The sequence below is a fragment of the Hippocampus guttulatus genome, chromosome 5 (assembly GCF_054856545.1).
Source record: "Hippocampus guttulatus isolate MCC_2025c chromosome 5, RoL_Hgut_1.0, whole genome shotgun sequence".
NCBI classification, from domain to species: domain Eukaryota; kingdom Metazoa; phylum Chordata; class Actinopteri; order Syngnathiformes; family Syngnathidae; genus Hippocampus; species Hippocampus guttulatus.
The window spans coordinates 18,293,654-18,309,204 of NC_141265.1; the positions used below are offsets into that span (position 1 = coordinate 18,293,654).

The 15,551-nt window shown below is 41.6% G+C and overlaps 2 protein-coding genes across 2 annotated transcripts in view; one reads left to right on the forward strand and one right to left on the reverse strand.

Annotated features, from left to right (window-relative positions):
• slf1 (SMC5/6 complex localization factor 1) overlaps positions 1-5,592 on the forward strand; it is a 36,311-nt gene extending 30,719 nt beyond the window's left edge. The window contains exon 19 of the mRNA XM_086110970.1: positions 5,337-5,592. Within this exon, the coding sequence (XP_085967096.1) occupies positions 5,337-5,361 (25 nt within the window). The 3' untranslated portion in view covers positions 5,362-5,592. The remainder of the gene's footprint in view (positions 1-5,336) is intronic.
• Positions 1-15,551, reverse strand: part of mctp1a (multiple C2 domains, transmembrane 1a) — a 94,292-nt gene that overhangs the window by 6,040 nt on the left and 72,701 nt on the right. The window contains exons 18-20 of the mRNA XM_086110968.1: positions 12,649-12,758; positions 12,288-12,397; positions 11,341-11,438 (exon numbers count right to left, since the gene is read on the reverse strand). Of these exons, the coding sequence (XP_085967094.1) occupies positions 11,341-11,438; positions 12,288-12,397; positions 12,649-12,758 (318 nt within the window). The remainder of the gene's footprint in view (positions 1-11,340; positions 11,439-12,287; positions 12,398-12,648; positions 12,759-15,551) is intronic.

Genomic DNA, 15,551 nt, shown 5'->3' on the forward strand with positions numbered 1-15,551 from the left:
GATGTATAGAAAGGTGTTTTGAGCCGAAAAAAACGACCATGAATAGTAAGGCGTTTTTTGCCCAAAAAAAAACGACCGTGTATAGTAAGGTGTTTTGAGCCGAAAAAAACGACCATGTGTAGTAAGGCAATTTTCGCCGAAAAAAACGACCATGAATAGTAAGGCGTTTTTTGCTGAAAAAAACGACCATGTATAGTAAGGCGTTTTTAACCGAAAAAAACGACCATATATAGTAAGGCCCTTTTGGACGAAAAAAACGACCATGTATAGTAAGGCATTTTTGGACAAAATTTTTTGCCGAAAAAAACGACCATGTATAGTAAGGCGTTTTTAGCCCAAAAAAAAGACCACGTATAGTAAGGCCATTTTACCCGAAAAAAACGACAATGTATAGGCAGGCGTTTTTGGATGAATCTTTTAGCCGAAAAAAACGACCATGTATAGTAAGGCGTTTTTTGCTGAAAAAAACGACCATGTATAGTAAGGCGTTTTAGCCGGAAAAAAACCGACCATGTATCGTAAGGCGTTTTTGGATGACATTTTTAGCCGAAAAAAACGACCATGTATAGTAAGGCGTTTTTAGCCGAAAAAAACGACCATGTATAGTAAGGCGTTTTTAGCCGAAAAAAACGACCACGTATAATAGCAAGGCCTTTTTGGACGAAAAAAACGACCATGTATAGAAAGGCATTTTTGGACAAAATTTTTAGCTGAAAAAAACGACCATGTATAGAAAGGCGTTTTTGGATGAAATTTTTAGCCGAAAAAACGACCATGTATATATAGTAAGGCGTTTTTAACCGAAAAAAACGAACATGTTAGGCAGGCGTTTTTGGACGAAATTTTTAGCTGAAAAAAACGACTATGTATAGCAAGGCCTTTTTGGACGAAAAAAATGACCATGTATAGCAAGGCATTTTTGGACAAAATTTTTAGCCGAAAAAAACGACCATGTATAGTAAGGCCTTTTTACCTGAAAAAAACGACCATGTATCTATAATAAGGCGTTTTTTTCTGAAAAAAACGACCATGTAAAGTAAGGCGTTTTTAGCCGAAAAAAACCCGACCATGTATAGTAAGGCATTTTTGGACAAAATTTTTAGCCGAAAAAAAAGACCATGTATAGTAAGGCCTTTTTACCTGAAAAAAACGACCATGTATCTATAATAAGGCGTTTTTTTCTGAAAAAAACGACCATGTAAAGTAAGGCGTTTTTAGCCGAAAAAAACCCGACCATGTATAGTAAGGCATTTTTGGACAAAATTTTTAGCCGAAAAAAACGACCATGTATAGTAAGGCCTTTTTACCTGAAAAAAACGACCATGTATCTATAATAAGGCGTTTTTTTCTGAAAAAAACGACCATGTAAAGTAAGGCGTTTTTAGCCGAAAAAAACCCGACCATGTATAGTAAGGCGTTTTTGGATGAAATTTTTAACCGAAAAAAACGACTTTAATAAGCCTTACTTATCATGTTGGTCAAAGAATGAAGGGATATGGTTGCAACCTCTGGGGATTGAACACCCAACCGCTAGTTTGGGACCTGGTTTCTCTACCCCTGAGCCACACCACCACATAACTTCTTGTGTGTTTTGTGTTGTCATCAATAAAGCTGCAAATGGTGGTTAAAGACAGATGTGACCTTGTTGCAAACACTGGGAATCGAACACCCAACCGCTGGATTTGGGACTTCAGCTTTCTACCACTGAGCTAACCCACCGCAATGAACCTTTGGGTTGTTTTGTGTTTTTCCTCAAATAAGTTGTATATGGTGGTTAAAGAGTAGACATTGTTGCAACAACCAGGGATCGAACACTCAACCTCTTGTGTGGCACGCCATCACTCTACCACTGAGCCAAAGCACCACACAGAGTGACTATACATGGTCGGGGTTTTTTTCGGCTAAAAATCGGCTAAAAAATTTGTCCAAAAATGCCTTACTATACATGGTAGTTTTTTTGGGCTAAAAACGCCTTTATACATGGTCGTTTTTTTCGTCCAAAAAGGCCTTACTATACATGGTCGCTTTTTTCGGCTAAAAACGCCTTACTATACATGGTCGTTTTTTTCGGCTTTCGGCTGAAAACGCCTTACTATACATGGTTGTTTTTTTTCGGCTAAAAACGCCTTACTGTACATGGTCTTTTTTTCGGCTAAAAAATTTGTCCAAAAATGCCTTACTATACATGGTCGCTTTTTTCGGCTAAAAACGCCTTACTATACATGGTCGTTTTTTTCGGCTAAAAACGCCTTACTATACGAGGTCGTTTTTATCGGCTAAAAATTTCGTCCAAAATTGCCTTACTATACATTGTCGTTTTTTTCGTCCAAAAAGGCCTTACTATACATGGTCGTTTTTTTCGGCTAAAAATTTTGTCCAAAAATGCCTTTCTATACATGGTCGTTTTTTTCGTCCAAAAAGGCCTTGCTATACATGGTCGTTTTTTTCAGCTAAAAATTTCGTCCAAAAACGCCTGCCTGAACATGGTCATTTTTTTCGGTTAAAAACGCCTTACTATACATGGTCGTTTTTTTCGGCTAAAAACGCCTTACTATACATGGTCGTTTTTTTCATCGAAAAACGGCTTACTATACATGGTCGTTTTTTTCGGCTAAAAATTTCATCCAAAAACGCCTTACTATACATGGTCGTTTTTTTCCGGCTAAAACGCCTTACTATACATGGTCGTTTTTTTTCAGCTAAAAATTTCGTCCAAAAATGCCTGCCTATACATGGTCGTTTTTTTCGGTTAAAAACGCCTTACTATACATGGTCGTTTTTTTCTGCTAAAAATGCCTTACTATACATGGTCGTTTTTTTGGTCAAAAACGCCTTACTATACATGGTCGTTTTTTTCGGCTAAAAATTTCGTCCAAAAATGCCTTACTATACATGGTGGGGTTTTTTCGTCCAAAAAGGCCTTACTATACATGGTCGTTTTTTTCGGCTAAAAACACCTTACTATACATGGTCGTTTTTTTGGTCAAAAATGCCTTACTATACATGGTCGTTTTTTTTTCGGCTAAAAATGCCTTACTATACATGGTCGTTTTTTTCGGTCAAAAACGCCTTACTATACATGGTCGTTTTTTTCGGCTAAAAATGCCTTACTATACATGGTCGTTTTTTTCAGCTAAAAGTTTTGTCCAAAAATGCCTTACTATACATGGTCGTTTTTTTTGGGGCTAAAAACGCCTTACTATACATGGTCGTTTTTTTCGGGTTAAAACGCCTTACTATACATGGTCGTTTTTTTCGGCTAAAAACGCCTTACTAAACATGGTCGGTTTTTTTTCGGCTAAAAACGCCTTACTATACATGGTTGGTTTTTTTCGTTGAAAATCGCCTTCCTATACATGGTCGTTTTTTTTTGGGTTAAAACGCCTTACTATACATGGTTGGTTTTTTTCGTTGAAAATCGCCTTCCTATACATGGTCGTTTTTTTTCGGCTAAAAACGCCTTACATGGTCGGTTTTTTTCGGCTAAAAACGCCTTACCATACATGGTCGATTTTTTCGGGTTAAAACGCCTTACTATACATGGTCGTTTTTTTCGGCTAAAAATTTAGTCCAAAAATGCCTTACTATACATGGTCGTTTTTTTTTTCCGGCTAAAAACACCTTACTATACATGGTCGTTTTTTTTTTTTTGTTAAAACGCCTTACTATTCATGGTCGGTTTTTTCGGCTCAAAACACCTTACTATTCATGGTCGTTTTTTTCGTCGAAAAAGGCCTTACTATTTATGGTCGTTTTTTTCGTCGAAAAACGCCTTACTACACATGGTCATTTCTTTTCGTCTAAAAACGCCTTACTATAAATCGTCAATTTCTTTTTTTGTTAAAACGCCTTACTATTCATGGTCGTTTTTTTCGGCTAAAAACGCCTTACTATATACTTTACATGGTCATCTTTTTCGGCTAAAAACGCCTTACTTTACATGGTTGTTTTTTTCGGCTAAAAACGCCTTACTATACATGGTTGGTTTTTTTTCGTTGAAAAACGCCTTACTATACATGGTCGTTTTTTTCCGGCTAAAAATGCCTTACTAAACATGGTCGTTTTTTTTTCGGCTAAAAACGCCTTACTATACATGGTCGTTTTTTTCGGGTTAAAACGCATGGTCGTTTTTTTCGTCTAAAAACGCCTTACTAAACATGGTCGTTTTTTTTCCGGCTAAAAACGCCTTCCTATAAATGGTCGGTTTTTTCGGGTTAAAACGCCTTACTATACATGGTTGGGTTTTTTTCGTTGAAAAACGCCTTACTATACATGGTCGTTTTTTCCGGCTCAAAACACCTTACTATTTATGGTCGTTTTTTTCGTCGAAAAACGCCTTACTATAAATCGTCGTTTTTTTTTGTTAAAACGCCTTACTATTCATGGTCGTTTTTTTCGGCTCAAAACACCTTACTATACACGGTGGGGGTTTTTTGGCTAAAAACACCTTACTCTACATGGTCGTTAGTTTTCGTCTAAAAACGCCTTACTATAAATCGTCGTGTTTTTTTTTTTGTTAAAACGCCTTACTATTCATGGTCGTTTTTTTCGGCTCAAAACACCTTACTATACACGGTGGGGTTTTTTTGGCTAAAAACACCTTACTCTACATGGTCGTTTTTTTCGGCTAAAAACGGCTCATCATTCACTTCAAAGAGCCTCTTTGTACTGGCTCGTTCGCGACCGACACATCACTTGTGAAAATGTCGGTGATTGAACAGTCAGAGGTGCTGCTAAAACCCTTTCTGCACTGAAATACAATTATATTAATTTTGATTCCGTTTGCTGCAATACAAACCGGATACTTCATACTTGACCATAAAGTTAATTTAAAACTTAGTACCTCAATTCAAAAACAAAATCTGACGTTGAAAAAAAACGTTGTTTTGTATTTGTAAGACTGAATATGAAAATAAACAGAATTTAATTTTCAGTGAGGATCAAATACAGTTTCAAAGAAAAAAAAGTCTATCGTTTCAAATTCAGATTGTACAATTCAGATTCAGTTATTCAATATGATTCAGAGTAAAATATACAAATCCATCCATTATCCGAGCCACTGACCTTCAATTCACGTAATTCAAATTCAGTATAAACTATTTAAAAGTTATTCACGTTTAGTTTTTGGTGGCAAATATTCCGCCCCACAGCGTCACACCTCGTTTAGTTTTGTTTGTAAAGTGTCCTAAAGTGTCTTGAAAGACGCTTATAAATGAAATGGTTTATTATTATCATTATAAGAAATTTCAGGGATTATTTTTACTGACTATTCATTGTTCATGACATGTACAAATGTTTGTTTTCCTAACACACTGTCCATTCTTGTTTTCTTACAGTTCTTACAGCTGCTGTGAGACCTAACAGCCTAACATCTTGGGCCTCAGACCAGGAAATTTATGTCACAATCAAAAGATGGCTACATCTGGCTCCTGATCAGGATGGTGACAGGAAGGAGAGCATGAGAAGAAAAGAACATGGAGAGCGCAACAATTTGATGGACAGAAAAATACCGTTCAAGAGTAAGCTGCATCCCAATTTGGACTTTGTGTTCACTGTTAAATAAAGAAAAGTGCATTTTCCCAGTGCATGTGGAGTTATATGTGAGGTTCACAAATTGTGACAATAAACATATTTTTATTCGTTTTTGAGACTTTTTTTTAATGTGGGTCAAATATGGCTCATGAAAGATGTGGCTTCATTGAGGTTGAATTCAGGCTGATATCAGGAACCTGTTCTGACCCAGCGTTGGGCCGGAGTAGGGCCAGATATGGTTTTACAATGGGGCTCAGATCTGGGCCGAATGCGGCCCACATCATGGATGCCAGACGTGGGCCACTGCAGGACCGTCATTCATTGAGGTATGTGGGCCGAGTGTACGTGCCGTGTCTGCCCCAGAGCTGGGCCAGACCAATTTTGCTGACTGGGATATTTTAGTCCGCAAACTGGATGAAAGTTTGAGATGGCGGCGAAAAAAAACTCACAAATGTCTACTAATTACGACATTTAAGAAATGGGAATGCCAGTCTGATTTTTCGTATGAATCGTCCAAAGGGCGTATCACTAAACTCACCTGAAATGTACTGTATGCACAGAACACGAGAGCAAGATACGACAAGAGGCACGATTACGAGGCAAGTTGGTCATTAGATTTGTAGGCTAATGGTTATGAAAAATATTATGAAACGGTATTGGTTATTCTATAATTTACTGGTTGTAGCATGGTAACTTTATGAATAAAACCTTCGTCACAAGGTGTAGTAATGCGAATGTTAACTGTTGGTAGAACTCATGATGATGTGTGTTAAATTCTTTCGTCAAATTGATCATAGATCAATACTTACCTGTATTAATGATTACCAGTAAATTAATCTTTGCAGTGTGAGATTGGAAAAAATACTCTGATGATGCCACATGAGTACACCAGTTTTTGATCCATTTATTTTTTGGAATAAACCTGGAGTACACAGCTACTGATGTAATGTTCATTGTTAATGCATCGTTTTCAAACATTGACCCTTGAAACATTATACTTTTGAGTGTCAGAATTCTTGATTATGAATATCAGTCAAAATAGAAAAATGGGTTCCCATGATGAACGTTTACGGAACCCAACATTAGTTACCATGGGTTCCCATTGGGTAATCCGACGGAACCGAAAAACGGTTACCATGAATTTCCGTAATCCTCAGGCCTGCTACTGAATTATTTAAATTTTTGCAGCATTTGTTTATAATTGTATGTATATGTTGTTATTTGTGTTATTATCATATACAATTGAATAAGTAGACCATTTCAGAATTCGAAATTTGGGACTCTCTCAATGCATAATGGGACTCATACTTTTCTGATCAGCGAATCCCTGGGACTCGCTGCCGGTAAACTGTAAAATTATCACTGCAGAGATTACTGCTTTTTCTGCACTCAGTGATTGACTTCTATGCAAAGTCATTTCTCAACTTGTCTTCCGTGCCTGTTGAGTGTTGATTTACTTCATATTAAGAAACTACTGGACTAAAACATTAATTCATAAATGTATATCATGTGCTTTTTTGTTTTTCTCAGCATAAATAACACGTACCCTGACTGTTCTACTCTTTGAATAAAAACACTTCATTCAAGCGTTAGGGAGTGCAAGGGGTTATGATGGAGGGGTGTTGCAAATCATGAAGACCTGCCAAGTGGTATGATAGCATTGTTTTATACATGTCCTCGGCTAGGACTCAGCTTCAAAATCAGTCCTTGGTCCTTGGCCTTGGCCTCGGAAAATTTCTCAAGTCCTTGGCTTTGGCCTTGCCTCGGAAAATTTTCCAAGTCCTTGGCCTTGGCCTTGGCCTCGGAGTCAAGTCCTTGGACACAACACTGATATAGTGGCTGGATCTTGCATCCTACCGGGAAATGTCATTTCTGTTGTGTTCATATGAGACAACATGGCATTTTTGATTGGCTGATGCATCCGTGACGTTGGAATGCCTTTTACATGTCCGTCTTTACATGTCAAAAGACGTGTCTTTCCGCTTTCCTGAGTGTCAGCATAATCACAAAAAGTCTAATCAAACCACTCATCGCCGAAAAACAAAGCGTCCAATAGTATGTCGCTAATATCCACACAGTGTGTTATTTTACACATCTCAGTAAAGCTAAAAGACTAGGACAGCTATTTAACAGAATCGCAGGCTGTTAGCGGTCCCATTATACGGCCAAACGCCTACAACAGCAGGAAAAAAAAAAGGGAAAGTGGCAATTTAAATCCGCGCGCTGACATTCCTGTCCAAACACAAAAACTTTGCGTGCACATACAAACAAAGAAAAGTTTCCTTGTCGGTAAAAAGAAGTGAAGGGGATTGACAAAAACAAAAAGGTGAGGGAGGGGAAAAAAAACAAAACAATATCTCAATCAAACAATCTTTGGCTGTCTGTGAAGAGCTGCCAGCCGGGAAAGAAAAGAACGGCGCTTGTGCGTCACATGGGTTCAAATCCGCCTCACAGGTGACAGGCCTGCCTGATGCTATACCCTTGGCTCCCTGCTCGCCTCACCTATAATAACATACACGGCAAAATAATGCCGACAACGAGCGCTAGTTAAAGTACAAAACAGACGAAAAAAGGTAGCGGAGGCGAGGAGAAAGTGGGGCGTTAGCAAAACAAAAGCAAAATCGGCAATTGGGTGAAAGTAAATTGTGGCAAGCACGTAAGCAATTTGGTAGCGTTGAGGGGGGAAGCTTGAAGGGAACACAGACAACAAGAAAGGCGCTGGGTAAAGACCCAGCGGTGCTCAAAGGCTGCTCCACCCTCGCTCCTCTCCGCTCCCCTCCCAAATGTTGACAGTACAAGTGCAAAACAGGCTTTGAAGTGCGCTCGGCTGAAGGGACGCCGCCGCGCACCGTGTTGGCGGTGTTTCCCGCAAAGCGTCCCCGCAACCTGCCGCTCTGCCTCACCCGCTGTCTCCCAGATTGAACCTTTGACAGGGTTTTGATGATGCCGGTGTGGGCGGAAAAAGCAAAATGTGCGGGTGGGTGGCGGTGAGAGAAAGAAAACGCAGCAATAAAAAAACACAAATATATCAATTAAGTGGTGTTGGGAACCACCCGTGTTGAAATGAATTCTTTCCACCCCCTCTCACTAGTGAGATTTCTTTTTTTTTTTTTTTTCAAGGTCCTCTTCCCTTGTATTTATGACAACCTCATGCATTAAATTCAAACCTGGCAACCCACAAAAAACGTTTTTTTTTTTTAAATTGTGGCCTTTGCAATTAGAAAAATTGCATTCTACGAGATTGCGATGTCGATTTGAACTCTATTATCTATCTAAGGTGAGCATCAGGGTTCGACATGGCTCCGAGCAGACGCAACTGGAAAGATTGTCGCACTTCCCCCTCAACAGAGAAATGACCTGTCAAGGTGACACAAGCTGGGGAGAAAACAAGTAAGAAAAGTTTTGAGTCTTGCCCCGCCCCCTCCCACTGTGGCAAACACTGAATGGAGACGAATCGGCCCCAAGTTTTAAGTTGTCAAATAAGGACAACGCAAAGGTGAACGACACCGCTAGTGGATGTGGGCAATAGCATCTGGCAACACATCATTCTTTAAGTATCCTGCCTTTGACCCATTTATTCACGCAGAGGGTTTAATCCCGTCCATAAATGCTGCCTAAAAATATTAACCTAACCCCCTGCTGTTCATTAGGCGCTAAATTGGAACCCGCGCTTATTTTTGTACTGGGGCGCGATCGGGCGCCTTTACACCAATCATAAATGGCCACTTGGCATGCTAATTGCATTGGCCCCACTTAGACACTCCCCAGCTCACATGGCTAATGGTGTCGTAAAACATAATATTGCACTGACACTTCCCAAACGGCAGGTAGAGAAGACATGGCCCCGCATAAACGTGCTCTGGTTTGGCCACGATTGAGAGGACATGAACTCTCTGATCATGTCCGTAAAGATGGCATCCGCTCATCGCGTATCTAAATCAAGAGACCTTTCTTGGCTTCGACGGGGCGGCTCTGTAATGGATGCACAGTGAAATAAGCCGGTCCCTTTAAACGCTGCCCACAGAGAAACTTTAGGAAAAGGTGGTAAAAACGTCAGCCCTTCTGTTGCGGCCTCGACACGCCACCGGAGAGCTCCACTTATACGAGTATTTGACAGAGTTATTAGGTGGCTTGTGTCAGTCATTTGAGAAGCCTACAGAAAAGTCAGACGATTACATTTGGAGCTTGAAGAAACAGTACGATGCATATACTGGAGCCAAACAAGCCAAACAAATTACACTTGATCATTACCACCTATGAGCTCGCGTTTGCAATCAAATAGAGCACAGGTGTCAAACTGAAGGCCCGGGGGGGCAGATCTGGCCCGCCACATCATTTTACGCGGCCCGCAAAAACAAATCAAACATGTCAACTTCTACCATGATTGCTAAAATCTGGACCAAATTTTCAACTTCTCATATGTAATAAATATGAGAGATATTGTAAGCATTTCTTGTTACCAAACCCCTCATTATAGTAACTTAAACTATCGTTGAATCAACCATTCTTCTTGACTTATTTAAATGCTTTCACGGTCATAACGGCACTCCAGGGAAAACGGTCACGTCAATGTGGCCCGCGACAAAAATGAGTTTGACACCCCTGAAATTGAGCATTGTTTCCACTCCAAAGAAAAAAAGTACCACCAATCCTGACCAACATGCACCACACTTTGAGAATCATTGAAATCGAGTAACGATAGACACATGGTCAAAAACAACCACAGTGGATCTCTTCTGGATTTTCTCAAAGGCACGCCTTGTCATAATATAAAGCGGCTGTCCTATTTTGATGATCCTAAAAGACTAATTTTTAGCACGTTTCAATATCAAAATGTTTTCCATAGTGATGCAATAACCAAACCTAATTCGACTTGATTTGATGATCCATTGCACTGCATCGCGACATAATCCAAATAAAGAAACTCAAACACTGTGACAGTAGCACTGAAATGATCACAGCTGAGACGACACGTGCGCCACACCAGACCAGAATGTCCCCAACCCCCAAGGCCCCCCGCATCTAGCGGGCCCTCATTAGGGTCCTTGTAAAGGCCTTGTACCTGCTGGGCTTGTGCCCCTTTACATCCCTTCTCCCTTTAGGCTCCAGGTGTGTCAGGTGGTTGCACTTGCCGGAGGGGACAGCTTGGGCTAATTTAATGTGACGGCTACCTGCCTGGCGCAAATAACTGCAACAGCTCCCCCTTACAAAAAAAAAAAAAAAATGTACACGCAGCACTGTAAAGTTGCACCAGGGTCGAATTGGGGAAAGCAGAGGGGGGGTCTCGCGGAGGCGTGCAGAAGAGCGAGGAATATGACCTTGTAAAGATGAAAGACAGCGAGCGATCAAAGAGGAAGTTTGGCCGCGCTGATGTGCCAGGGGATTGGTCATATCAGGCCCGAGGTCGCAAAAATGTGCGTGGTGAACGGGGCGCAGCGGGGGCGCAGCGGCTACGACGAATTCCTTTGGTACCGGATAACATGAGCTGTTTTTACAGGCCGCTGCTTAATTGCACTTTCAACTGCATTTTCTTATGGCCAGCGCACTGTCCCGAAAAACACATTTGTAGTTTTTAGTGACAAGGAAATCTGATCTCCAATTTTATGGTGGAGGCAAAACCACATGGAGATGTTGGTTTATACTTTAGAGGCCAAAAATGCTTATAAACATGTGCTGAATGCAAAACAAAAGAATGAAAAAATGCAAACAAGTATTCGAAAGAGATTTTTTTTTTTAAATGACAAACAGCAATGCCGATGAATAACCGCTAGGGTGGATTATGAAGGTAACTATGGGAGGTTTACCCACCACTTGGACATCGGAGGGCACTCTGGACAAGAAATCCAAGATCTCGTTGTTATCGATGGTGTAAGGGTCTCGCAGCTTCTTGGTGAATTTATTCACTCCTGGATCGGCATATGGAAAAAAGACGAGAGTGAGAAGGTCGGAAATACAAGTGGTCATTTGCACATTTTACACATCATGTAGGCCACAACATTAGGTACCAATGTACCACTGAAGAGATGTATCAAGATGTCCGCCTTGACAAAAACTCGATTGCGTTGCAAATGTCACAAAACAATGAGACATGGCCTTTATAAAATAATAAGAAGAACAAAAAAAATAAACCAATGACAGAGAAATAGATTTTTAAAAATGTTTGCTTCAATTGAATGGACATTATGCCGTTCTCTCTGGCGTACTTTCATGGGAAATATATGGACAGCATAAGATACAATGAAAGAATATATTGCACACTGAGCCAGTCTCAGGGTGTCCCAAAAAATATGACATAATTTCTCTCAAATTTTGTCGAAAAAAACTTACATTTTTACAGAATGTATTGAAACAGTTTAATGCTTTACGTATTTCATGTTTTATCTGAACTGGTCTATGTCCTCCTCGCTCCCAGACAGTGGACCATGTTACCAGAGACTTATAACATCCGTGGCCAAACGACGGCTCACGTTCCCCCCAAAAAAAAGTGGGGTCACGGAAGGTCGCTCAAGGCACGGCCGTCATGTTAAATGCACATTAATGTCACAAGAAGGCTACTTGTGAATATAGCTTACCCCAGGCTAGCACAATGTATCGTAGCGGGATGACGTAAACAATAACGGTGGCCATTCCAAGAGCCAAACGACGGCTCACATTCCCCCCCAAAAAAGTGGGGTCACGGAAGGTCGCTCAAGGCACGGCCGTCATGTTAAATGCACATTAATGTCACAAGAAGGCTACTTGTGAATGTAGCTTACCCCAGGCTAGCACAATGTATCGTAGCGGGATGACGTAAACAATAACGGTGGCCAGTCCAAGAGCGACGATGGCCAGCCAGCTTAGGAAAGGCACAGTCCAATTAAAAGTGCTGGAAAGAGAGGAAAAGGGTCGTGAGAAAATATTGACAGGGGGCGCCGTCGAGGTGTTTAAGCAGTATATGATTCAGGAGGATGGAGGAGGATCTGTTTTGTCATGCTGGCAGCGTTTCTGGCAACTAAGTTCTAATCAGGCTGGCAAGGCAAAGTGGGGCAACCTGGCAGTGCAGAAAAACACCGGGACGTGTGGAGCGGAGCACAAAGCGCAGCGGGCCGGGCGCCGAGGAGCAGGCTTACGACTTACTTCTTTATCCTCTCGCCATAGGAGGCCACTTCATCCAGCGCATTCTGCACACTGATACACACGTCCTGAATGGCATAAAGCTTGTTCATGAAGCCTTTCCTCTCAGAGTCCTGCAAAAGCGCAGATAGGGTTGTGGGCAATGGGAGGAAGACGCAGGCGGGGTGCGACGGGAAGAGATGTAAGGGAGCAGGGAGCAAAGAGAAATGCAAAGGAGAGAGGCTGGGCAAAGGCAATCTTCCGTGGGAACAATACACGTTAAATAGCGTCAAAGGCTTGCACCGGGGGAGCCAAATCGCCGGATATCCTGTTCCAATTGACTGTGTTCATTCCAGGCGGTAATAGAGATATAAAGTCGGCAGAACAAATCAAAACGCTTTCCTCCGTACAAAAGCCCACACGGACAATTTGAATATGTTAATGGGGCGGCAGAATTCAACAGAAAGCCAAATGGAAACATCAATCTTTGAGGTCCTCTCTCGTTTTTTTTCTCGCTCGCTCGGTGCTGCCAAGATCAGGCTGCGCCCGATTGTTCAACTGCCTGGCAAGCTGTGATGATGTCACCAGCCGTGACATCATTATCATTGACGCCATCGAGAGGGGCGGGGTCGGGGCCGGTCTGCTTTTGACAGCCAAAGAACTTCAGAATCTTACTGAAAGAAGTGAGTGAGTCATGTGACAGTTGATAAGTCACCTGACGAATAGAAACGAGGGCAACGCGGCCACAATCAGGTGACAGGGGGCGCTTGACACGTGTTAGCGGGTTTGGTATGCATGCGTCGGAATCTAACCAGGGGAATAACAAGAGGTGGGCTAGAACAATCCGAAACACGAGGTATGATCCTAAATGGGAGTCCACTTTGACTTGAAAAGAAAAAAAGGCCACTTTTTTCCCCCTCACAAAGGAAGACGGTCATCTTTCCGAACCGTATATATACCGTATATATCCGTATATAACCGAACATATTTTCTTCATAAAAAATGCTTGGCTACTGAGTGTCATTGACTGTTTCATTACACTGGTAATCAATAATCAATATTTTTTTTTAACAGAGATGGCTTTTATGTCCCTAATTGTATTTTTGATGCTGATTTTCAAAAAACGGGTTCATTTTTTTTTCGGAGCGCATCAGGTTTCCATTTTTTGTTTTGACGTTTGACCTCCAAAAACTTGTGCAGTAATAATGATAATAATCCAAATAATGCAGGAAAAAAAAACATTTCACCTTCCACTGGACCTTAATTGATAAACATTACTAAATTTAAATGACATTAGTGTTATTAGTATTGTTATGAGAACCTGTTGTGCTAGAGATTTTAGAAAAAAGGGCAGATTTGGAATCGGCGCAAAGAAATTAATCTAAAAAAAAAAGTTTACTGGGATGGGAAAAAAATGTTCTTTGAAAAATGATGATAAACATTCAACATGCGTCTTTCATGAGGGAAACGGGGGAAGAAAATGCCCCTAAAAAATACAAAAAAATATTTTCAGAGTATTTTCTTTTTAATTGAAAAAAAAAAAAAAACAAGAAAATGTGAATCTGCACGTGACAAATTGTAAGGATGCAGCGGTCGACCGTGCTGTTGTCATGACAAGTGACGGACTCCGAAAAAGGTCCTTCCGCTCTCCATCCCTGATCTGATAATGTTCAAAATGAACCGTGGGACAGTCGGCGAGTCCACACCGCTTCCGCCGCAAACCACCCAAGACAAACAGATATGGCTGGCCACAAAGCAACGGGTTTATTTGCTTTTGCAAAGACTTTGACGAGTCTCCCATTATTTCTTCCTCCTCTGGTGAATCAGTTCCTTCTTTTCCATCTGCTTTTCATCGCTGGCTCAAACAAATCTCAGAGCATCCAGTCGGTCGCTGTCCATCCCGGGCGGGCCGGATCAGGACGTTTTTACCTCGGAGGGACACGCGGGGAGAGGTGTGAGAGAGCGGGCGGGGTGGAAAGGATAGGTCAGAGGTCACCCAAGTATAAACCACTGCCACATGCCCCTCGGACTGCCGTCTGACTCCTATTTCCTGTCTTCAAACGAGACTCGCTGAGGCGGGAGGTAGTAATAACACAGAGAGCCATGGAGATCCTTGTTTTCCCAGCTTCCCCACTCACGGCGCACATATGGAGACAGGCAACCTGCTCCTATAATGGAACCCAATACACACACGCACTCGTGCGCCCCCACAGCTATTAGCTAAGCTTGATTTGCACACCTGGTCTTGCTGAGTAACTCTATAAACATGATTACGTACAGCCCGACGCAAAGACAATAATAGTCCCCCGCTTTACTCGGTAAGTTTGCGTGTGGACTGCGATGTCCTTTCTCACCGGAATTGATGCATGGCCCCGGTTGAGGCCCACGTTCGTAGATATTGACATATAGTTAATGAGGCTGACTCAAAAACACAGTCGGAAGACAAAAAAAACAAAAAAACAAAAAACAAGGCCTGTGTCAGTCCATCTGTCTAATACCATTCCTGTGAGAACAACTGCCTGCTTTATTTTTATTTATTTTTTTCCCGGAGACAAAAGCTCATAAAATCAACTCCGCCTGGCTCCGATTAGGCTAAAGGTGCGGTCCCCCGCTCGACGGATGTGACAAATCCCAGCACCCGGGCTCAGAGCGCGCAGCTTGAATCATTCCGGCAGATCGCGTAATAAGCCCGCCTAACGAGTGAGGCATCGTGCATTTTAATGGACTGCGAGCGCAGGTTCATGTGCAATGTGTTGGTGGTGATATGTTATAGTAAGTACCAGTTGAGTCGGGGAGCTACGGATTTGTGACTGCTGTCAAATAAAAGAACATTCAATCTCAGGTAATTTGTCCACTGAAAGTGAGATGTGCTCAAGTATGATATGTCTTCTTTAATGTCAGTTCCTGGCTAGCACCAAGCAGTATAT